The sequence below is a fragment of the Poecilia reticulata genome, chromosome 22, assembly GCF_904066995.2.
Source record: "Poecilia reticulata chromosome 22, P_reticulata-male-v2, whole genome shotgun sequence".
In the NCBI taxonomy this organism is placed as follows: domain Eukaryota; kingdom Metazoa; phylum Chordata; class Actinopteri; order Cyprinodontiformes; family Poeciliidae; genus Poecilia; species Poecilia reticulata.
Genome location: NC_088851.1, coordinates 19219328 through 19245209, shown reverse-complemented (window position 1 = coordinate 19245209; position 25882 = coordinate 19219328). Strand labels below are relative to the sequence as shown.

Sequence of the window (25882 nt, the reverse complement as noted above, 5' to 3'; positions counted from 1 at the left end):
ATAAATATATTTATAATTACTTGTGTTAATTGCTTACATCTGGCTGAACGAGATTAGCGTTACGATGGTGACCGTTGCTACGTAACGCCTATGCTTACGGAAGAAGCGAAAACAAGCTATGAGGAGAGAGATGGATGACAACTTTCAGCTCGAAGATGGTGGAGTGACAAAGAATGTAAGCGTACCGTTCGGATCTTAAGCAGCTCTTAAGATAAAACTCGTAAAATGTCTCTACTTTTTTTTAGCGCTGTTCGAAGAATGATTTGTTTTAAGGTTTCAGTGAGGGGTTACGGCTAGCCTTTTAGCTAGCCCTATGGTGTTTTTCCACTAGAAGAGATAGCTAGCTTCGTGTAAAGACAGCTTAGCTTCCAACTGTTTTGAACAAATTCTTCAGACAAGTTTGTTATACATCGTCCCACTACCTAGTTAGCTTTGAGGTTAGCCATCCCTGCTTTTTCTAAACGCTGCAGCTTGGCTTTTCCGTGTATTCTAGTCTCCCTATGCCTATAAGTGGTTTGAAGGTGGTTAATATTTTAGCTAATTAAAAACTGACCTCTGAAAAATATCCGCAGTAAATGCATTGTTTACTTAATTTTTACTTAAACAGGAAGTGGGAACCGGAGCACAAAAATCAATGCATAAAAATATATGTACCTGTTCAGGGATAATCTGCCAGAAGAGGGGTCTAATCAAGAACATAGTTCGTAATGTAATGGCTGCTTCTATCATTGATTTAGGATCTTACTATTTCGGCAAATTTCTATGAATTCTCGAGAGTTTTCACTTGATCAGCTCATTTAATCAGAGTTTTTAGTCATGTTCCCTAACTTTCTGTATATTTTAGATCTTAATTGATATCACAGACCAGATAAAAACCCAAAACTCTAGAATGTTTTGACATTTTAAAGATGAATTTCTATGGAACTGTTCTCAATTGTTCTACTTCTCACATACTTCGACTGCCTTTCACATAGCAAACACATCAGAATCTTTCATTTTTAAAGTCTTTTTCCCCCCTCTTCATTATTTGTGTCATGTTCATCTAATTTTTTAACATCACACTTGTTTTCTAGGGTTTTACATCAGCTTTTCAAAATTGTTTGCGTTCATTTTATGGTTCTGTGCAAGTTCTGTGCTTTGTACTGTATTAAGCTATTGCTATATTATGTTATTGCCTAAATATAATGCTTAATAATTTCAACACTCTTTGAAATAGATTAAACATCCTAAATTTAAAAAGATATAACTTACATTTCCCAGACTGCCAAATCTGGCCGAAGAGCTCGTTTACCAGCTGATCAGTCATTTGAAGATTCTCGGCCGGCAAGGAAATCATCCACCTCTGCTTCAATAGGAGATGTGAGTGATCTTTAGATATCTACATGGATGTTAATATTTGTCTTTAAATTACAAGTTCTTAATTTGCACTTTGATTTTGTCACATGCATGAATTGCAGGATGATGATGAAGAGGTGGGTGGTGTCAATTTGCATGGCTCCTGCTGCAGATGGTCCAACTAGTTAACTTTTTTCTTCACTTGTTTGCTTCATCTTTGTTTACCTTGTACCTGCAACATATGATGCTTCTAAGATAACGACACATGCAGTCAGTAAACGGCAGGAGTTTTTATGCCGTGCATATTTATGCATTTTATGAGATAGTTTGCTTAATATTTTATTTCTTCCAGCAAGTTTTAAATCATACTGTGAAATGAAGTAAGTACCTTTATAAAGCCACATTTTTAAGCACTTACATCTCCATGTCCTTTTCTAGATATATCACTCTCAGTGTATACATCTACTGATTATTTCACCCATTCCTCTTTGCAAAATCCATAACGATTAAGGTAATCGTACTGCTAGAAGATGAACCTAAACCTCAGTCTCACCATGCTACACAGTGGCTCTGGTGTCCTCATTGTGATCTTTAGTGTTAATTTTCTGCTGCACATAGGAATTTGGACATAGGCTCTTGAAATATGGCTCTTGAAAGATGATTAAAAAATCCCCTCTGCTATCACTGGCATTTTTGGAATGAGCCACATCTCCTGCTCTGGCAAACTGCAAACCCGCCAACATTCCCTAAGTGAAAAAAAAAAGCCACAGCAATGTTCTTGCTTTAGGCTAGTCTCCCAAATTAGGCCAACTTCCCTAATGTATGAGCCGATACTCTCGCGCCCTCCATGACCTTCTGTGCACATACATCACATTTTTCTGTACGGTTGTAGCTTTTTTTTTTTTTTTTCTTTACAGGGTTTGTTTATCAACCCTGTCCTCTGATTGGTTACATTCCTGGCATCCCTTGCAGCAAAGAATCGGATGCTTTTTTTGTGCTTTGAAGGTTTGTGCACCACAAGCTCCTTGACCCAGAGACCTCCAGAGAATCCTAAATTAGAAACCCCAAAGGCTGAGGTAATTGTCCTCACAGGCCTCAGCGCTTCACTACAACTATGAGGTTCATATTTGGTCATGAGGAATTGCAGTCACAGATTTGCTTTGTTTCTCAGGACACTTATAGCCTCTTCATTTTTGTTGAGCGAAAATGCCAGAAGAATTTATCCCTCGCAAGGAAACGTGATCTTATTATGTAGTCCCTCGTGAAAATGACTCATTGCATCAAATAACAAACAACAAAGGGATTTCTCATCACTTGGAAGACATTCTGCAGGCTAGAAAGCCTTTTAATAATATCTGTTCCTTTTAAAGAGACAGTTACTAATTACACAAAGTTAAGGGAGCTCGTTTAGCCTCGGCTCCCTGGTTTAATGGTAATATACAGTAGAATAGAGTGGGTTCCCCCTCCCTCTGCCCTGGTTAATGGCGGCATTCAGATTTATAAATGGCTTTGCAAAAGGAACCAGCTTTAAATGATTATTTCGTCTTCCATCATAAAAGAAGCAAATTTGCCAAAAACACTTTGTCCTCTGCAGACCCAATACAGTAATGAGAAATGTAGTGGTTTCTTCTAACTCATTTTTCTGGTGCCCACCTATGTATGCTTTAAAGGAATTCACTCATTCACGACTTGTTCTCAGGGTCTAAATTTAATGATCCTGATACATTCGTGGTTTATTACTCAAACAAACAAAGATAACTGCTTTTTTACCCCCCTCTGAGTCTATTTTTGGGCTAGATGTAGTTCCCATACTGTGCTTCATATGTACAATACAGCATGAGAACAACTTAACTTATAGAGGCGAATCTTTCCTGCAAACACTGATGTGTTCTTATATGAGTAGGAGGTTTTTTTAAGCATTCCAGAAGATGATAAGAAAGTAAATGGTTGAAATGGTTGGTGCCATATTTACATTTCTTTACCTTTATCACTTTATAAGCCACACACTTCGTTATGTTTTATTAAGATTTTATGTACTAAACTAACACAATATGGCGCATATTTGTGAAGTGCTAAAATGTTTTTTTTTTATTATTATTTTTTTACAGGCAAAAATTTATCGGAAAAGTGTGGCATGCATGTGTGTTAGCCTTTCTGAGTCAAACTTTGTAGAACTTGAGCCACAAGTCTTCAACATTCTCAGCTAAATAATGTAAAACCCGGGTCGTTTTTCGGTTGTAACACACTCTTCCTGTTTTCAGATGATGGGTCGCTCTGTGCTTCAAACCTTGAGGTGTTGTTTTATAACCTAAACCTGCTTTAAACTTTTCCACATTTCCCTAATCTGTCTGCTAAGGTCTTTGTGGTTTTTATGTGGCTGTTTGTCCGCTAATTTTCTCTAGCAAATCTCTGTGACCTTCACAGAACAGCTGGATGTAAACTACAGTTAAATTACTGGAATTTGTTCTGAAGGGACCTGGTCGCAGATTGAAGGGGCTAATGTCACCCTTCTTAATTTGTTTTTTTTTTCAAGACCTTGAAAACCATTTTGAAAGGTGTGGAAAAGTTTAAGAGGTTTAAGGTTTTTTTTGCACAGCACTGTACAACTATAAACCTCACATGAGGTTCTCTGTGTGTCTCTAATTGTTTTTTTTGTTTTTTTTACAAAGCTTAAGCACATAATGTTGCTTCATTAAACTCGTACCGACACATATTGCTGTGTAAATAGAAATCCACTAAATCTTTTGGGCTATTAAGGTGTTTTCTTTCTGCAGGGCCCCCCTTCTAAACCGGCGCGGCGGCAGGGTGGCTGGGCAGAGGAAAGCTCTGGATCTGGTTCTGCCAAGTATGTATCGTCACCCTTTCCCCCCGCTCTGCAGTGGCAACGCTGAAGCGGAGCCCGCACGCTTGTGTTATGCGTTATTAATGAACTCTCATGCTGCTGAATGAGCTTATTTATCAGTGTATATTTGGCTCTCAGGCTGTGAATCAACAAGGTTAGAGGGAGCCTGTCTGAGCGGGCAACTCTCCATTCGTCTTCATCTGTGAGCAAGGCGGTAATTGACATGGTTAATGCATCAGCCACAGGAGGGCACTGTTAGTCAGCTAGCCACTTCATCACAGGGGTTCAAGCCACTTCATCACCTCTTACCACTGTACTCTGCTCTTTACACAGAGAGCACAACATAGAGAATTCATAAAAATGTTTGAAACAGACGGTTGGTGTTTGCTGGAAGGTTTGATCTGCAACTGTTAGCGCTGCTCATGAGTGAACGGTCTGTCCTTTCTCCTGCCACTGCGCTCCTTTGCTTTAGTCTCAGTGGAAATTAAAGAACGCTGGATGAAGCGAGCAGGCGGAGTCACTTTTGTTTATTTGCATAGTTTACTGCATCATTAGTGCAAGTAGGAAAAAAAGGCAAACTCAATAGGTCTTTCCTTTCACACGTCGAAGGTCAGCGTATACAGCTCCACTTTTGCGTAACCCCTCTTGATTCTTGGTCTCAAAGTGATTCAAATACAGGAGGTGTAAAAGGGGCTTGCATGTGCATTGATCCTTTCTGAAACAAAGTAAGTAATGGTCCCCCCTGGAACCGGCAAGGACTTTTCCTTTCAATGTCACCTCTCATGCTCAATCACCACTGCCCTCCTCCCACTAATCCCAGCGCAGAAATCCCGGGATTTGTCGATCTATCACTTCTAATTGACACTAAATGATCTGTCAGTTTATTGATGAACCTTTGAAACCAGGTTGTCACAATATATTTTATCCCTAACAACTTTTTCCAGACAGTTTTACCATGTCTATCGCTTTGCCTTACATGAGTCTTAATCAAGCGGCCTGTAATGTGTCTTAAGTGTCGCCACCCTCCTGCCCCCCCTCCAGACAGGACACAGTCCAAGGGCAGCCAGGTATCAGCTCATCTCCGCTTTGCCTGGTTGGACTTTTGTCCGTTTATTGTTGTTGGTGTTTTGTCAGATCGCGTCCAAAAGATTGAAAAGGCAGGAGTGAATAAATTCACAAGGCTGTATTGATCATCAGGTTTCTGATCCTTTCCATTATCGTTGAGATTTTTTTTGTCTGATTATTCTGTTTATCTAAAATAAAATTAAAAAATCACATTTTTAAAAATAATTTTTGTCTATTTGAAATAAGGTAAATCTCTTTAAAATCCTGAGACACGAGAAGAGATTTGCTTAAGGTGATGAATCAAAATGTGGACTAGAGCTAATGCACAAGTTTCTTAATAAAACTACTTTCTTCTGTTGTTCCAAATGCTAATACTGGCATTGTGACTGCTAGAGATGTCAGAGAAGATGAAAGGAAAATCAAATGATCAGCAGGCGGCAGCACCCACCCAGGAAAACTACCAAAATGAAAAAGAGTTTCTTTACCTCTTAAAAATTCCAAAAAGAAGATTTTATAACTTCATATGAGGCTGCAGTGATTACTGGTTGTCTTATAGAAAAGTGTATGTTAGAAATAGTGACAAAATTGAGTTTTGTTTTAAATTGAGCTGATTGTCAAAACTATAACATGTTCTGTTTGATGAGTGGACATGTTGTGAGTTAGTTTTCCCACTCGGGACAATAAAATTAAGATTTAATTACATTTAATCTAATTAAATTAATTAAATTTAATTAAATAAATTTGTGCATTAGTTTATTCTTCACCTGTTCCATTATTTTAGTTTTATTTATTTTTTTGTCTTGTAAAATGGCATCATTTTGGTCAAGAATCTCTGGCATAATTTTATGCCGTGACAAAATAACGGTCAACCTTTCCTGCAAACACTTGAAAGATTTCTGTTCTTGAAATTGACTTTTTGTACTTTTCTTTAGTTAAATAAAAATAATTCTTCCTATGTTATTAGTAAAATTATTATGTTCTTTTTTGTGAATCGGTTAAGTCCTAACTTAAATTATGAGGATCTTAAAACAATTTCAATCAGTCTTATATGTCCTTAAATGAAACTTGCAGAAACCCTCAATTATATTTTTAGCTTAAAGAAAAGTTACATGATGTACAAAATTATAGTCTTAAAGACTTAGAAAGCAGTGGAAACAGAAGACTTCACCTGGTCATAATATTACATGCAGATAAAGAGAATTCATTTTGAATTCAATTAAATTTGTTAATGTGATGCCAGTTCACAACTTCACAAGTCTTTTCAAGACAAATCAATCCAATTCATATCCAGAAATATTTAATCAAATCATTCCTATACAGAACAAATGATAAAGGGTTGAATTTATGCATCGCTTTCCTGGTTGGACTGAGTGATGACTCAAACTCTTTACACTGGAGCCTTATTTGCCCTGTATTACTCACCTGAACACACACATACAATGAAACACAGATTTTAACTTTACCCAGGGGACATCAGCATTTGATACGAGGAAGCCGTTCTACACACTGAACCACAATCACCTCAGTCATAGAAACAATGCAGTTACATACTTTCATCTTCTACCAAGTGTGTCTCAAATACACCCAGATTAAAGTTCTTGTTTTGTGTGAATAAAAACCGTGCTCTCTGTTCATTCATAGGTCTTCAAGAAGACGAGCTGCTGAGGACTTGGAGGAGTAAGTTAATTCAGACTCTTGAAGTTCCTTATGAAATTTGATGGTTGTTTTAGTAAAGTGTATTGTTGTGAAAAAGGTTCATGTTAAATACTTTTATGTATCTTCCATATCGGTGCACATTCTGAATGTTGCAAGTAATGCTCGTTCTCCAAAAAAAACAAAAAACAATCACTCTAAGTGATTATAAAAGCAGGATGACGGATTTGCTGTAACATTTATTGCTGTCTTCCTGTAGTTCTAGTTTCACAACCATTCTGTGTCTTAGAATAGAGTGGAGTTCACAGCCATCCATCTTTTACTCATCATCCCAGCTGGTGCTTGGTGCCTTGTTGGCTGCAGTGAAACAAAACTTCATGTGAAACTGATGGTGTTTCCCTGAAGAATATCTCTCATGATGTGGTTTTGTCACTCTTGTCCCAGCAATGCTTACTTGAACATTGCTTCCAGATAGGTTTTTTTTTTTACTTTCTTCAAGAATTTGTTGTGTTGAGCATACAGAAATCAAGAACCGATGTCCTCCATCTATGGTGGAGAAAGAGCAAAAACATCAACAAAACTAAGAACCAACTTGCTCTCCCCCTGTGATGGTCTCACCGTCAGGCTTGGTTTTGAACGTATTAAATAATTAATTCTCATCTTACTTCCTGATTCCACAGCCATCGCCTGCGACCACAAACCCCCCAGGGATCAGATGATGGAGGAGGTAAGAGCACCGTTGCCCTCCGCATTCTTTGTGTCTCCTCACTGGCAAAGAGGAGCGCTCCAGTGTCTCTCCTGCACATTTGTCCTCTGAAAGTAGAGCAGATAAGCAGCAAGTCAGATCATCACTTTTCTCTGACGTTCCTGCCATATTTCTTCCCGGTTGCTGCTGGAACTCGTATAGTAAGAGTATGTTTTGAGTGAACAAATATAACAAGTTTTCAGTTCACGCTGGTCAGAGTAATTAATAGCCATAACCTTTGACAGATATTAAACTCTCTTTTAAGCCAATGTGATTAGAAGTCTTGTTGAGCTGTCTAAATTATAATATTTGCAACAGCAACAACCAGAGCCAGCCTGAAGTATAAGTGAAGTTTGTGACTGCTTAGCATCCCTGTTAATTGTTTTAGACATATAAAGAAAAATATTTTCAGCTTAAATTAGGTTCTGTTAATAGAACTCCCTACGGTGGGGTGGGGATTTTTCCTGACTGATGCGTATTTCTGATTTCCCAGAAACTTCATTTGCTCATTTAGTTTTTGATTAATTCTGATTTCTGAATTGTAAAGGACTTTAACACATACAAGAACATTTGTGCTACAGTTTTTTTGATTGAAGCAGTTTTGAATCCAACTAGAATCTGAGGAAGAACATGTTAGCCCTGTTTATGCATCAAAGCTTGTCTCTGTAACATTTACATAGATTCTTAATAAAAAGCATTTATATATTATCAAGAAAGTTATGTGAATTTTCACCAGAGCTGCACCAATCAAGCTGCTCAAAAGCTGTACTGAGACTATGCAACCACAGTTGAACACAAACACACATCTACACAGAGTACCAGACCCATGCAGCTGAATACAAATGTTTTGGTATCACTTTTTGTCTGTGACCTTTGTGCTCTCTACAAACAAGTTAAGACTGAGAGGGCAACATTTTGAAGAAAGGCTGCAGAAGATCATTCTGTTTTTGCTGTGCAAAGCAGCTTTACATGTAAGGTCAAATAGCCTCAGTAAAAACAGGTTAGCATGCACTGCCCACTTCATGAACTGATAAAGAAGTATGTGTGTAATCCAAATATTTATTCCTATAAATTACTTTTATTTCATCTTAATTTTTACAAATTAACATTTTCTGTACATTTTTAGATATTAAAATGATACATTTATTGCATGTGTATATAAAATATATACTCAATACAGTTGAAAATAGGGGATTTTCAACTGTATTGAGTTAATTAAAATATTTTGTTACAGTTTTATTTATGATAATAAAAATCAACCAATCTGTATTTGTCAACTACTTAGATGTTTTCTAAATATTTTTCTTCTAAATATGTACAGCACAATATTATACTGTGTTGTATAAAAACAGGCAAAGAGGCACACTTCAAATTATCAAAAAGAAACAACACAAGTCAATATAACAACATATAAATAGTATAAATATAAATTGTTCTGTTTTGTTACACAGCGTTTTATTTTCTGGTGCTCATTAAAAAGTATAAATGTTGATTAAATTATCTAAATGTATTTCGGAACAATCCAGCCATTAGAATCTAAGTGCTGTACCTCTAATATTGTCAATACAGATTCAAATGGCCAGTTGAACGTTGAATATAAAGGTTTGTTTCTCTTGTAGTTAAAGCCGCTGGGAAGATTATTACTGTGTGGAGGGAGACCTCTTAATACAAAGCTGGAGGCAGGGGCCTTGGAAATTACAGTGCTGAGGGTTACTGAGATAGCCCCTGCAATCTTGATTATGTCCCACACCCTTATCCCTTATGTCCACTGGCTACAAGCGCAGAGAGAGACCCACAGAGAGAAGGGTTGGCCAGTCAACTGCTCCCAGCTGCCCCCACCGCTTCCAGCTGGTCACTTAAAATAGCTCCAGTATCGCAAACACACTCTTCTGTTTCGTGTCTCGCTCTCACTCTCTGATGTGTTGAATTTTGCTCTATGATGCTTTCAAAAGGAGCTGTGCCTCGGTGATCATGTGACGGGACCCCTGTGTCGGCTACTGGGCAGACGTCCTCCCGTCTAAAGCCGCTGACTGGCATGCATGAGCTGCAGCTACACCTATTATCCGCTTTTTGATATTTACATGCTTCAGCGAGGAGACAGCATGCGGCTGACTAATAAGGCAGACAAAAGCCACCCTGACGCACGTCCAGCTGAGCGCAGTAAGGTGTAGTTATCCTCCTGATGGAGTTGGTAGAAAACACCGGCCGCTTGACCTCCAGTCATACGTTGAATTTAAAACCAATTTCAAACAGTTGTTTCCCTTTTTTTCCCCTCTCAATAACAGACTTTGCATATAGACAGCATATGCCTCTATTATTCACACTGAACTCTTCATGGTGCGTGTTAATGGTGCATTATCAGTGGAAGTCTGAAAGGAAGCGTGTGCACAGATCTACACCCACGGAGCTGTTTGCAGAGCCGGACGGCAAAGCTTTTTGATGTCATTGCACTAAGACCATTAAATTTGATTGGGAGTCCAGGGGGGACGGATTCTGCTGAACGCTGTGCTTTGTAAATGAGAGGACAAAGTGTCACCGGGCCTCATGAATATGGAATAGCCGTGCCTGCATTTATTTGGATATCAGAAACACAGATGAATCTTGTCAGCGGCTAAACGAGTGTGGCATTTTTAATTTGGTTTAATTAAAAAAAAAGAAGAGGAAGTAAGTTATCAGCTGAAGGAGGGGGGCTTGGTTTCCAGCAAAACTTGATGGGCTATTTTTAATTAGTTGTTGTCAGAATTCCTCATTCACCTGGGAATTTTGCTGGGAATGAAACATTTTCCTTTTACTCCACCAAAGATCAATGATTTTTTTTTTTGTAGCCAAGTTTGTTTTCAGGGGTTATTTTGAAGAAATGGTGACATAGATGCCAAGATATTTCCTCACATCAGATTCAGACTTCCATCTCCTCACCTCTATTTAGCTCCTGTATCGACTTTCCCCTCAGGATACAGCACTGTGGTTGGAGATTACCGACAAGCCTCTTCATGCAGTCCAGTGCTCTGTTTCTCTTTTCTGGCACTCGGTTCTTCTCTTTCTTGCATCCAGATGTCTATTTTTTTCCCAAGTCCCTGTAAATACACCACTATATATGTGGTAGATAGTTTTACTGGGTTTAGAAAATTTGGGTTCATGTGGAAAATGCGATTTGGATAAAGGGACATGTTTGCATTTTTATGGTCTTGTCCACAGGCTTCTTTAATCTGAGGGTGCCAGATAATCTGAGGCACCTGCCCAATGAAACATATATTTTTTGCCACAGTAAAACTCCCAATCAAAACATTATGACTAAGAGTGCACTAATTGATTTGGTTTGATTGGTAATCTGCCAGAAAACTGCGAAGCCTTCAGGTGTCTGCTAGATTAATATGAAGATGGATTTTATTTTACATCGTCATTCTAAGTTCAAGCATCAAAGACAACAATAGGACGGCTTTGGTTGAAGGAAATTCAAGTTTTGAAATGTTCAGAAGTAAATCAGACAAACAATCTGTAAAGAGAACAGCAGGCAAGAGACGTTGACACAGTCAACAGTGAGGTGGACTTCTGCAAGGAACCAAAAAAACTGAATCCTGAATCGATTAACAGATGCTTCAACAAAGAGTCACTTTGAGGATCTTCCTGCTTAAAGTTCAGCACTGACAGTTTTTCTCTTTATTTGTCACAATCAAATTCCTATATTTCTGCATTCTCTCTCCATTCTTTATCAGTGATTATTTTGGTGCCTTCACTTGTCAGTCGGAGCAAAGCTGGGGAAGTTTGCCCTGTCCTTCTTGGGAGTGAAGCCATCCTCTGTCCTGTTGCGTTCAGCCAATTAAAGCGGGATCCCACTGTTCGACCAGCGGGCTGGCGGCTCCTGGCACCGCGGCCCCTGCCAGGCCTCGCTGTGACTTCCGACCCCACACAGATGGGCCCACAAGCAAATACTTCTGCACATGGCTGGACGCGGCCCCAGTCGGAGTGGCAGAGTGGACATGGAGGTCGGCCCGCTGGCCACCGCAGGTCCTGGGGGTGGGCGGCGCTGACAGGGCCCAAATGCTAAGGTAGCGGGGGGTGCTTTGTGGGGAGCCCCTGCCCAGCGCCCGTAATCACAGCGGGATGAGCTGCCGTCTTGCCTTTTGAATATTCATGGCCGCATGGCGATGACAGGGCAGCTCTTACGAGGGTGCAGGCGGCAAAAAAGACGCAGGAAATCTCACAAACACGCACCTCTGACAGGCATACACAGGGGAAATGCTGTCTTTAGATCACTACTTTTATTTTTGCTGGTTAATCACAGACTTGTCATTTTATTTATTTTTTTGAAAGTTTAGCACCTCTCTGTTTGTGCTTTCAGATATTCCAGTGATACCAGACCTAGAGGAGGTGCAGGAAGAAGATCTGACAATGCAAGTTGCTTCTCCACCAAGGTGCAAAAGTTATTTTAATCTTTAATGTCAGATGCATCATTTTTAAACCAAGTACTAATGAAAGATACCTCTTTAATACAAGTAGTAATTTCCAGTACAGGGTAAATATGTTGGGACTATTCAGTATTTAGCTCTATCTAGGGTCCAAACCTGGCCACCAGATGTTACTAAATATATTTTACACATTCTCTGTAAAATGAACCGAAGATGATTTGTAACATAGTCTTTTTAATGGTGTTTTCAGCCCTAAACAGTCTGTATGTTTGAAAAAAATTAAAATCAATAGTATTCCATTATATAAAAGACAAAGTTCTGAATTTCAGAGAAATAAAGGTATTTTTTTGCATTGGTTTATATTTAAGCGATAAACTTTATGTTTGATTTTCTTGATTACAGTTTTAGTTTTTGTCCCATTGAGCTCAGATTTACTAACACATGAGCACACTCATTCAGACATGCAAATGAAAAATGTGCCAGCTTCCTTTTTAAACCTCTAGATTCTTGATTTTGGTGCAGTGAAGGTGTCACTGTTTGTTACGAGGTTTAAATGTGTCTGTACTAATCAACACAGATATTTTAACTTGATCTAAGTTTATCCAGGTGTATAAAAATCAAACCAAAATAAAGCACCCTTTGCACACTGCTGAATCTGTTATGATAAAAAAAAAATTGTTGAGGAAAAAAAATCATTTTCAGTTCATTTCTAACCCGCTTCGTCTGTAAAAACGAGTCAATCTCTGACTATGAGCAGGACGCTGGATCTGGTCTCTTTGAAGTTACCTGTCCTCTGTTCACCTTATTGCGGCGGGCCGACTTTTACGTTGCTGAAATAAGGGAATAATAGTTTGATGAGATTTATGCATCCCTGTTCTCTCCATCCAGACTCTGATTTAAAGGGTAGAGAGAGAGCCACATCGACATGTGTCGACTATGTAGCAGGGCTGTGACAGTGGTGGAGGTTATTAGGCTGGGGCTTGCACTCTATGCAAGATAATATCCACATTGAACTCATTGCAGGGGCAATGTAGCGTGTAATGTGCAGTAAGTAGGACTGGCATGCACTGCTAGGCCCCGGCCACTTTGAGAGCCCCCCTACTTAATTCCAACCCGCAGATAAGCAGCTGGGTTTCAATTTGAGGCGTTTAACACTTGGCAAGTGTCTCCTGCTCTCTGTGGTCACTGCTTGAAGATGTGGAGCCTGATTGTCCACAAACTTTAAACTTATCTAAAGACATTTTTCAGACTTCTGAGTGTGACATATAAACCTTAAAGGTGACCTTTTTGTGCTTCCTTGAAAAGGTTAGGATACAACAAAGGGCTATACAAAACATGTTCCTTACACTTTTATTGCACAAAAATCATTCTTAGATGATGCGATTTTAGTCTGGTCAGTTTAGCCTATCTTGAGGTTCTTTCAGAATGAGCTAATTTAGGGCCTCTTGTCATTTTAAATCTAAATAAACTACTGCTTGCCAGGCTCCCCTAGTCAATGTTTACAATTGTACATGAAAATGGCTACTTAAAGATACATTTATACAACTGTACAACTTTGGAAAAAAAGCACTAATATATCCTCCTGTACAACCAGCAAGAATGCAGCAAGGTGTTTCTTAATGATACGTCAACAACAAACACTTTTCCAGCAGCCATTGTACTTTGCATACAGTGGTAAAATCAGCTGGCCAAATATACTACAGCTCTGCTGGAGTTGCTAAGTAACAGTGTCGTTCCCGTCTAATGTGACTTAACAATGGGAAGGTTTTTGAAACTGATCATTTTCCAGACACCAAAAAACATTACATTTCGCCAAAAAATTGTTGGGTGGTTTTTTTTTAAGTACTTGGGATGTTTTTAGTAGTTGAGATCCTATTGCAAGTACAAAAATGTGCAAAATACAAATTTTGCATCATAAGTCCTCTTTAAAATTTCTCTTTGCTATTTTTGCATAACGTACTTTAAAAATGTTATTTTCCCCTGTGGCTTTCTCAGGATTCAGGTGACTCGAGTGATGACCTACCGTGATCTGGACAATGATCTGAAACATTTCTCTACGTTCCAAACCTTAGTAAGTCAAGGACGTTTGTTTTTATGTATCTTTACCCCGTATACCCTTCTCTTCAAGGTGGTCTTCTCAGTGTTGTATCACCCCAGTTTGTGCAAGCTAAGGGGGTTTTACTGCAATCTCTTTTCAGGATGGAGAGATCGACTTGAAGCTGCTCTCCAAGGTTTTAGCACCAGAGCAAGAGTTCAAAGAGGTGAGTGAGATTTTAGTAAATATAGCCTGTGAGCTCCCCCTGAAGGCCTGTCCAGCTGTTTGTAGAGCACCTAGGGAGGTTGCCACTCTTGTCTCCCAGGTAATCAAGATTTATGATGTGTACATTAATACCCTGCGCTCTCCTTTCCCCTTTCTCCATACTTTGCTCCCCCCGTTCCCTCCGCTCTCTTTCTTGGCTTGTCCGGCTCTCTGAATCTTCTTCCCCCCTCTGTTCTCGTCGACTTTTGCTCGGCAGGAGTATGTGATCTGGAACTGGGATCATCTGTTTGCAGAGGTGTCCTCAGAGCTCAGGATGGAACAGGATCAAGGAGAGAGTCAGGAGTCGGAAGAGGAGGGACAGTGAATTCATTTATCTCTAGTTTTAAGTAAGAAATTATTTTTATAGCTTTATGTGCAGCATTTCTTGATGTCTCAGAACTTTTTCAAAAGTTCTCTGTTTCTGTGGCCAATTTCTGTTATTTGATCTGTTGAGTCTCTTGTTTTTAGATTTATTTTGAGTTGAACAGCCCAAAGGCCATCATTTGAAAGAAGTGGTTTCAGATAAAAATGTCCTCTCTGTACTGGCAGCTTTATCAGGATCTACATACAAGTCCAAGGTTGATAATCAGCTAAGCTGAAATCCAGTTGATTGTGTTCAAATTAACATTCCTCATTAAAGCCTACAACCTTATTGTTATTGACTCTGCCATTGACTTTATCTTGCAGCTCTTCGATAGGAGCAACCCCTTCTTCACTATTATCTCAAATGCATGGAGCAGAGTTCCTATTGACACCTGGCGGATTAGCATACATTATACTTTTACTGAATTAAAAGGCATGGATGCAAGTCGGAATCAAGCTGGCTGCAACTTTATAAAGGGATGAGAAAATTAGTCGTTTTTCATGTCGGGTGGACTAAAAATAAAAATCATGTTTTGTTGCTTTTCATTTTTAGCTTCCGGTTGCTTATAAAAATAAGAAACCCTACTTCTTATTCAACTTCTTTCTTTTTTCCTTTTTGTATTGAGAAAAATAACACAAATACAATTAATTACAACCAGTTTCCCACCTCATCGTTCACTCAGACCAGTTACACCCAGCGATGAGCAAGTTCTTTAGAAACAAAGTAAAAACAGAAGGAAGAATCTCAAGAAGTTAAAGCGATTTTATAAAACAAACACAACAGTTTGATCAAAAGAATATGCGGAATGATGTATAACTCGGCAAGCTGTGCTAAATCAGCATTCAGTTTTGCCTTTGGTTCATGTGTGTGAATATAGATGCGGGCCTCCAAAGTGCAGCCAGGTCTATTAGAGAAACAGCTGTAACATTTACAGATTGTGATTAGGTTTATTTCTGAGGCAGAGATCCGTCTCTTGACATTCGACAAGGCTCAGAAAAGTCCTCAAGGACACACAGTGCACGCATCTAACAGCTCAATCTCTGCCCATCACAAACGGATCCAGATTTTTTTTTCATTTGGTGGGCCTTGAATCAACTTCATCAACTCTGATGCCTGAGGATGAAGCTATCACGCAAGACATTTGTGCTCAGAATGTTTCTGTGGGTCCCGGTATCTGGACTCAGTGCTTCTATGCTTCTCTGTCAGACAAATGCATCCTTTTTCTTTTTTTTTTTTTTTTGTATAAACCGCCTCCACAATTGGCGTGTTTTGCCAGACTTAATGAATTCTGCCCATATGCCCAGAGCAGCTGCTATGTTGCCCCTTCCTCCTGCCCCCGCTGAGCTGCGAAGTGCCCATCCATGTAGAGACAACCTCTAGCTGTCTCTCTGGAGAAGGCTAAGCCTACCACTCCTCTCCTGGCAGCCAGCCGGTGCCGTCTGAGATGGTCTGCGGACGGGCCGAGGACTCAGATTAGGGCCCGGCGATCACGGGTTGCGGCCCTCTTCAAATGACTGGGCCAGGCGTCGGTGGATCAGAGAGAGGATTAGAGCGAGAAAGAGATCCAGAGACGCTGTTTGCCATGTGCCTGCATCCAGATTTCTCAAAGTGACCTCTCTGCTGCCTCGTCCTGCTGCTATCCTCTCCTCCTTTATTCTCCGCATGTCTCTCAGTGTCTACAGTACATCCTGATGCTGCAGCGAGGCAGAAAATGACCTCTCACTGTCGGCGTGCAGTGGATTCAATCACATCAGCAACAGCATAAGCATTTCTAGTGAGGAGGACCGTTGTGTCCCGAGGAAGCTTTGTGGTCGTGGTGGAAGGTGCCTTTTTGAAATGGAGATGTGGCAGAGTCGGATTTTATTCAGTTCTGCATGTATCAAGGGATACTAAATGAGCCTTAGTCGGGTTTACACTGCAAAACCGCAAGTATTTTTGGTCTAATTTCTAGTGCAAATATATTCTTGAAATAAGACAAAACTAACTTACATGTAACTTTTCAGAAAAATAAAGCAGCTTGTTTTAAGTAAATTCCTTAATATTGAAAAAATAACTGCTGGTGCCACTGGCAGATTATTTCACTTATAACAAGACATTTTGCCATGTTATTAGTGGAATTTGTATTTTTTATATATTAATATTAAGAGTTATTGACTTAAAACAAGCTCATATGTCTTATAAAAATTGCTTGTAAGTTAGCTTTATCTTTTTTGTAAGTGTATTAGAATTTTTGTTCCAGAAACTAGGAACCAGACCAAAAATTACTTGTGTTTTTGTATTTTTTAAAATGAAATTAAGCACAAAATGTCTTGCAAATGTTTTCACACAACTTGAGCTTTTTCACGTTTTTTAGGTTTTGTATTTTAATATTGAATCAGATCCAGTGTGTAATTTAATCTCAGTACAAATTTATTTATTCTATTAAGGCTTCAGGGGTTTGTTAGGGAACACTAGTGAATAAAAAGAGAATGTTGTGGAGAAGGCTAAAATAGGTTTAGGTTATAAAATGCCTACAGCACTGTTCAGTCCATCATCTGGAAACAAAAAGCATAAACTACTCCACATTTTCCATTTTACTCCAACTTTGTTTTCTCCACGCAAGTTAGAATAGCCTAGTCAAAGTTCATACTTGCAAGGGACTGTTTCTTCATGACATTTCTGTATTCGTTTATGAAATTCAACTCTAAAACTTTCAGATCCATACAAAATCCTATTGCTTGGTGGCAAAGAAAACTGACTCAGGCAAGTAATGGAATGTTAATAAAAGTATAGTGAAGAATTCGTTAGTGTAATTTTTGTCCTGCTCCTTTGACAGGCATTTCCTAAAGTATTTGGAAATTTTGTACTTAATGGAAGCGTAGAGTACAGATAATATGCCTCCAACTCTACTTAATATGTTGTGGTGTTGACAGAGGTTTATAAATCTTATCTATTCTCAATATCTCCCTACCATATGGCCCAAAAGCAATATGCCGAGGTGTAATTAAAGAAAATGGGGAGATGTGAAGATAGCCGGGGCCCTCTCAGATACAGAGTGAGGGGTGAGGACAGACACGCTAAAGCTCAGGGAATATTTGGCCCTGTTCATTTCAGCAGGGGCCACGCGCTTGCCACGGGTTCGCTGTCAGTGACCTGGCCACGAACCAGCCCACGAGAAGATGAAACACGGCTGAAAAAGACCAAAAAAAAAAAAAAAAAAAGGCAGACGATGAGGCCAGAACAAAACCATATTACACTCATTAGGTTAAAACACAAACATTTGCAAGGTCAATTTGAATTCTGACGCTGGAACGAATCCATGCAAATGCAGCCATATTTAAATAGAACCTCTTTGAAACAAACCTCAAAAAGCTGCTGCAGCATTGATTTGCAGCGAAAAGTTCAAGTTTAAAGGAGAAGTTCTCGACACACAACTGAGGGAGTCAGATCAATATCATTTTTTGATCAAAAGGGGATTTGCCTTTGAAACGCCTAGATTAAACAGATGTTTTATTTCTCATTAGTTATACTGCACCTTTAACACCCCACAGGGGGTTTTATGGCAGAGAAGGGGGAATTAACTCCACAAAAAAGACAATAAAAGTGTTTTTTTCCCCCCTGAAAGCCTAAAGTTTGACTCACTGAAGAGTAATCTCAGTTATTTTTCCTCTTCTCTTCTTTAGTTAATATTCTACCGCTCCAATTCCATTTTTTTTTTTTTTTTTACCGATTACCCCAGGTGGGCTTTGACATGAAATGGCTAAAACGATGGCAGCTTAGAAGGCCCCTGGGCGGTTTACGGCTGACATTTTGTCAAAGAACCTAAAGAGTAAAAGCCATAGTAACAAAGCGTTGCACCTTTGTTACATTATTTCTCGACTATGGAAAAAAGACAGTCACATGTATTTGAGTCAGTGCTGAAGCCACGATTATTTACTTTGGAAGACAGTTCAAGAGTAATACATTACCTGAACATAGACACAAATATAGAGCATTTGAAGCATCACAAACTTCAGCGACATGACAGGACTTGTTGATCCACAGAAGGTGCTTACTTTCCTGCATAACCCACACTTTTCAATACACCTGGCTGCACACATGGTAGAATAGTAACAGTGAGATCTGAATAGATAAGTATTACTCTCCCTTTTTCCTTCGTATGTTTTTAGTGCGGTGTTGTGTTGGAAGGTGAGGGGGTTTGAACATGAAATACAACCAGGCTCTACATTTGTCATGTATTTTATTATTTCCCTTCTTCACCTCTCTGTCTTGTAGGCAAGGTCCTTCATTTTTCACATGACTGGTTTTCTTATCATTGTGGGCGCTCTCTTCTGGCCTATGAGTGACTTAAAGGCAATAAAACACACAACATTCTGTAAAACATGGGTGCCTCTCTACTCCAGAGGCTTTGCAGTGCCTCTGTGGGAAATTATGATAATAATTCAGAGGCGGTTGGGGTAACCAGCTCCCTGTGGGGGTTGGGGGGGTTGGGGTGCATCTGAAAGTGTCCACGAAGGTCCTCTGTCCAGGGACAGGTCAAGGTGGTCTGTTGGGCTTTAGCGAAACCTCGATCATAAACTCTTTCCATCACGCAGGATGCTGCTTGCGGCCAGGTACACACCAGAACCTCTTTGTCTTGTAGCTGCTGGCGATAAAGTAGTGGCTGATGGGAAAGTGGTTCTGTTGCCCCCCCTGGCAGTGGCGGGGTCAGCTGAGAAGCTTATCATGGCCAGCAGAGGAAAACGCCTGAGTCAACACAACTCAGTAGTTTGCCCTCAGAGGGTCAAGTCTGCTGTGAACTTGGTACTTTGTAATTTTGTTCCTTGAGAAGGGAAGGCAGAAGGCGGTGGAAGAAGCATTTTATTACCCCCTCTTATTGTTGAACTGTGTCTGCTTGTAATTTTTTTTTTTGGTGTCTATGGGCGTGTTGTGGGGTGGAGGGAGGGGTGCTGGATGCAGTCCCTCAACACCTCTGCAGTGTGTGAATGAGAAGGAGTCAGGACAGGAAGAGAGTGCGGGCTCCACCGCCGAGGTGCTGACAGAGGGGATACAGGGGCTGAGGCTGCACCTGTTCCGGCCCAGTACGCTCCCAGCAGGGCCTCGTCGGGGTCTCAGCCTTCTGCTGGCATCTGTGATGGGAGCCCGGGCCAGGCCCACCTCCAGTGTTTGCTCCACCTCTTCTTAGTTTGTAGATGAGAGACAGGAGCTGCTGGAGGCTCCATCTGCTGAGGGCTCGACACGGTCTCGATGGCCCGCCTGGGGAAAGGGGTTGCTGGGCATCGCCGACTCTGCCGCGGGGGTCTCACAGTGGTAGAGTACAGCACATCAAACGTCACATGCCAGCTGGCCAGGCATTCTCGCCTGTAAACACGGACTAATGACCACCCAACACAAATGCCAAACTCTTATCTCTTGTTAGAGCAGAGGAGAAGGAGACAGTATAGGTGAAAAAGCTTACTTCGGCAGCCTGCAGTTCTCAGATTATGGTTGGGCTTTTCTGAAATGACTCAAATTATGGCTGAAGGTTCACTGCAAACAAACTATACTTCCCAGATTTCTGTCTTGAGGATCTGCTCAGCACTTGAAAGGCTTAATACTCACTTGGTGACATTGTCATGTAGAGTTGGTCCAGGAGAGCATTAATCAGAGAAGCAGCAGGAGGTCCATGGTGTCTCTGGAGAAGCTGCAGAGACCCAGAGCTCAGGTGGGGGAATTGTCAACAGACAAGATAATTATTCGTTATGCACTATGAATCTGATCTTTCTGGAACAGTAGTAAGTAACAGACAGACACAGTGGAGCTAAATACAAATGCATGCCACACTTTACAGATATTTTTTGCAAGCAAACTTTAAAAACAACATGCATCCTTCACTTTCACCTGACAGTGTTTTGCTACTTTGTGTTGATTCAACACATAAAATCTCATTGAAACACATCACAATTTGCAGTTATGACCAAATGTGAACGGATTGAAGGGGTGTGAATACTTTTGCAAGGCACTGTCCTCTCATCGGGCACACCCGAAACCTTTTAGTAACATGCAACCACTTCAGTTTTTTAGGCAGGTTTTTTTTATCTCTGGATTGAAGGACTTTATGTTTCAATGCTCTTTGGTCCATGACATGGGAGTGTCTCACTCGTTTGCTAAAAAAAAAAAAAGCCCTAATTTTATTGTTTACTTTTTTACATCCTTCAGTCTGATACATTTTTTTTATTACTTTTAGGCTGCCCTTATGTGTCCAACACACACAAACATTTACTGAAAATATTTATGCAGCATATAAGTATGTCACATTGAGTTTTGTTAACCAGTTATTTAGGGAGGTCCCTCTGCTGCACTGGGCCAGCGGCAGTCTGGGCCCCAATGGTCCTCTGGGCTGACTTTGCTTCATCTACAAACTTGCAATAAATATGTGGCCATCATTTATTTTAATTCACTCCTTTCTTGCTCAGATGGAATGGATTCTTAACCTTGTAGGACAAGGACACCCGCATGCTGCCTGCCTAGCCTTAGCTGCTAAATTATTCTTCATTCTTCAGGGGGAATGGGGAGGGAAAAAAAAGGAGTATGGCGTTGCTCAAACTGTCAGCTCCAATGAAAAGCACGCCTGAAAACGTTGTCACTGAACCCCTGAAAGAGGAAAAGAAGGGGAGTGGGCAGTGAAAGACAGAGTGGAGGAAGTAGTGGGGATAGAAAAAAATGGCGGAGGTGACGGGGGGAGTCAGTAGCCTCCAGAGTGATTTATTTGCCAAATCAGGACACAATGAGTCGATTATGAGTCCTCTAATAAGAGAGAGTGTTTGGGGACCCACTAATTGGGCATGATTGAGTTGCAGTCTGGGAGCTGGGCGAAAAGGGAACCTGGTCGGCGGCTGTCATGCAATCATCAGCTAATCAGAGCTTTGAAATTAAAACTCCGTGTTTAGGGTAGAGGACAGGATAATAGTAGGGACCTGCCTGAATAGACTGTCGCAGAGTGTGTGCATGTTTCAGAGTGTTTACATGTGTGTCTCTGAGTAAAAGTGTGTGTGCACACAGAAGGTGGGAAGGTTGATGTGTGTTTGGGGCCTTTAAAGTCTGACTGTGGTCTATGATGGCCTTGATGAGGAGCTCTAATCAGCAGAGCTCTTGTGCTAATACTCGCATGGATGTGTGTGTGTGCTGAACTTTGTAATGCTGAGTTTCAGACTTATGTACCACATGCATTTTTAATTTCCTTGAAGGAACAGCCACATGTGTCAGACTAGTTTATGTACATATCATGCAGCTGTCTTAGATTATAAACTTCTATATAAGACATTCGACTCTGTTAAAAGGGAGGTGTTCCTTTTAACCATCACAACATGCATGTTCAAGATCATGGATTGCTGAAAAATCACCTCCTTAATGCATACCTTCATAATAAAAAAAATATTACATTATAACCAGGATTAAATTGGAAGGCATGTTGTTGAATTTGAGTCTATATGCTATGAAAACTATAAAATTGATGTGGCCGGATTTTGGGTATGAATTGGACCCGTTTGGGCTGTAACATGCTGTCAATAACATTCAGTGTAAATTAGCATTAAACAAATAAACAATAATTCAATTAAATATATTACAATATTAGCATATACATTATTGTAGTAGCAGTAGTAGTAGTAATAATAATAATAATAATAATAATAATAATAATAATAATAATAATAATAAATCTCACAGTGCTAATGGGTATTTTAGGTCGTTAAGATATGCAATTGTTCTGATCAAACTTGCAGGACATGATCAGCATTACCTGTTGTGTTCAAGTGTGCTCACTAGGGGGCAGTGTTTAGCCGCAGTGCGTCGAGCTCACTGAGCGCGCGCTAATTGATGTCAGGTGCTTCCGCTGTCACTGTGCCGGTGGAAGTAAACACATGCAAATCAGAAAAAAGGAATTATAATATACATTCATCTGGTTTTAGAGGTGAGATTAAATGTAACTCTGATTAAAGGGCTGGACATTTAAGGTTAAAACTGTTTAATTTGTTTTATTTATTTATTTTTTATTTTAAACGTTATTAGAACATTAACTAAGTAGCACCAAAACTAGACTGCTAAAAAAAAAAGAGAGAGAGAGACAGAAATATATATATATATAAAACAGTGCTATCTTTAGTTTCACAGTTAATGAAGTTCAACTTCAGTAAATGTGATGTTTCAAAATTAATATGATCTTTAAATTATGCATGAAAAACATGTTACGTGAGCATCTCATATTTGTTATATTGGCAATTCATTCAGTGTTTTGTTGTAGTTGTTTTTATTATATTTACCATTTCTAAGGACACAAACTACAGATCACTGAATACACAGACTGAAACTGACAAAATTTAAATGTACATCTTTTTATTTAATTTAGAAGTGTGAATTATATGGTCGATACATTAAAATTAAATATAAATGTCTTGTTCTGACTGCATTTGATGTTATTTGTACTCTCTTCTTATCTAACAGTAGTCTATGCAGAGCCGTTTATTGCAACAGAGTACAGACCCATTCAGTAAATTTGAATATTTTTGAAAAGTCCATTTATTTCAGGAAGTACATGACTAAGTGAAACACATTATATGTTCTAATTACACACTGATGGAAATTTGAAAACCTTTATTTCTGTTATCTGATGATCCTCGTATAACAATTAGTGAAAACACAACATTTGAAATATAAATATAACGTCAGATTAATAAAGAACAAAAAAACTATTTATAAAAACAGAAATGTGGACTTAGTGAAAAGTATGTTTAATACTTGCTTAAAGGTTGTTATTTTTAAAATGTACTTTGATCTGACAAAATCAGTCTTCTAATTTACTGAACATGACTGTATCTGGTTGTTAAATTCCACTCCCTAATAGCTGGACTCTATAAAACAGCCCCTTTAGTTTTTTTTCTCTCTTTGCTATTTTGATCTACAAATATTTCAACAAACAAATCAGTAAACAATATTTTTTAATACTCCCAAGGCCTTGTCTAATTGTAAAAGCACCTTACGTCTGAGGAGGGCCTCACTATGAAAACCTGAAGTGGGTTTAGGCATAAATGGGATTAATTCCCGAAGAATGTCCTTTGCTCTTCCTCCCATAATTTCATTTGCCGGGTCCACAGGATGAATAGCCAAGCAGGCAGCGATGTGGAACTGCAGGACAGGCCTTGCGGGGCCTGTGCTGCCACGCTGCAGCCTTCAGGTTATGTTTCCTTGATAATGTCACAGCTGCAGGAACGACGCCGCCCACCATACAGGACACAGGAAATCCAATTATCCGCCTTCTAATGTGTGGGAATTTTTTTTTTTACGTTCTCATTTCTTAGACTTTTGGATTCAGTTGCGCCTCAGGGTAAACCTACCTGAGAGAAATACCTGGAACTGTTATTTATTAATTTATTTATTTACCAGGAAAAAAAATACTCAGCAGCTCTCAGAATGAAATCAATAAGTCTGTCAACTTTTAGTGAAAGCCTCAATTACATGGTAGGATTGAAAATGAATATCTTTATTAGGAAATTAGCTTTTTTTTTTTTGGCGGATTGCTTATTTTGCTCTATATATCAGGTTCACTATCTGTACAACCAGATTTTGTCCAGGAGTAGGAGAGGTTGCACATATGTGCTGGTTGTACACCTCAACCCCCTTTTTTTGTATTTGATTTAATTAAAAGGAAGAAGGAGCATCAATTTTGTGGAGCAGAGATGACAGTACACAAATTGAAAGTAAGCATCTCTGTGGACCACGGAGGGGGCTGGTACATCATTAACATGGGAGACAATTCTGCGCACAATGTAACAAGATTAGAAACATTATTATCATCCCTGGACATAAATGCAGCAGCAGGAAGATGGAAACAATTCAAAGAAGATGAGAGGAGCTTTAAAATGTGGAAGCAGATCAGGATTCTTAAAATATGTGTTGCTTTTCACAATAGGTGATATTTTCTCGCGTGCTGCCCCACAAAGTATGACGATTACGCATCGCAGAGGTGATTATACTGTAAGTCTAATTCAATCTTGAGTTTTGAGCTGATCCCCAGGAATGTGAATGTCCCGTTCGAGGAGCTTTATTAATGAGCTGTACAGACAGATGAGGCCCCCTCATGCCAAGCAGGTTTCCTCAATTGGATTAGCAAAACTGAGATTGGGATGGATAGCTGTCAATGTGCCAAGTACCCATTAGCTTGGCCTGCATGCCAAGATGAAACTCAGGATCCCCCTCAGTAATCTCAGAGCGGGCATCTGAAGGAGTAGCTGCTTCAAACAAATATTTATGTTATAATATCAATTTTGTGCATGAATTAGGATAACCATAGTTGCACCTTTTTTCTAGATGTTTCAATGAATTTCATTTTTTTAAAACATGCACTTTGTAAAGTCTTTCTCAGACGGTCAACGTGTATTTTGAAGTGGAAACTACAAAATAGTGGAGGAACACATGTCACAGTCTTCTACTATTATTAAGCTTAAGAAAAATAGTTCTTCCTGACTTCTGTGCCTCTTCACTGTTCATCCTCTTGTCTCATCCCCCCAAATTCAGCTTCCAGGTATCTGATATTTTTCTTTTTTTTCAGGTATTAATTCCTCATTTCCTGCTGCATCCTCAGCGTTCCCGTCACTAACCAGCAAGCATTTACATATAAAGCCCATATAGGAGGGAATCGGGCTAAAGAATCGGCTGAAAATGAGATTATTTGTTAGATAATGGTTTCATGTCAGTGGGGTTATTGACTTAGCATTGTGTCACAATATTTTGTTGTACTATTGTGATAACGATACAAACGATAACATAAACAATTTATTACTTGTTATTTTTCTATCAATAATCTCCACACAATAACTGGATTAAATCATATTTTTGAATTTACTGACATTTCTTGATGCTCTTGTGAACTAAGTGGAGAAAATAGTAAACCTTTACAACAATATTGTCAGTTTTTTAAACATCATTAATTGAAATTTATCAAGATGATAAATCAAATGTCTTTTCCTGATTATAAATTTTCACAATAAATGATGAACGGCGTGAAAAGCACCAACCTGTAGCTACAAATATGTTTTTCCTAAGCTGATTTCAATAATTTTCTTTGTTAACTCACAGTGGCACTGTGGCAGTTTAGGGAATGAATGACACACTGGAGTCTGGTAATTAAGAGCTTTATATACCATTAATCCTCGTGCAC

General features: G+C 39.4%; 1 protein-coding gene across 6 annotated transcripts; it reads left to right on the top strand.

Moving 5' to 3' along the window:
• Positions 1-28: 28 nt before the first annotated feature.
• Positions 29-25734, top strand: ift43 (intraflagellar transport 43 homolog (Chlamydomonas)). Of its 6 annotated transcripts, none has more exons than XR_014085822.1 (10): positions 29-175; positions 1261-1359; positions 4110-4180; positions 6884-6919; positions 7576-7622; positions 11980-12052; positions 14042-14117; positions 14245-14307; positions 14563-14923; positions 15033-15254. XR_014085822.1 is itself a non-coding variant. In XM_081603243.1 (10 exons), exons 1-9 carry the CDS (start codon positions 119-121, stop codon positions 14668-14670), a joined length of 630 nt encoding a protein of 209 aa, XP_081459369.1. In that variant the 5' UTR covers positions 29-118; the 3' UTR covers positions 14671-14692; positions 25274-25734. The 6 variants fall into 6 exon arrangements, 5 of the variants coding, with proteins under 5 accessions (XP_081459369.1, XP_081459370.1, XP_081459368.1 ...); XM_081603243.1 differs by lacking the exon at positions 15033-15254 and adding an exon at positions 25274-25734 and having other exon boundaries at positions 14563-14692; XM_081603244.1 differs by having other exon boundaries at positions 14563-14692.
• The last annotated feature ends 148 nt before the right edge of the window (positions 25735-25882 follow it).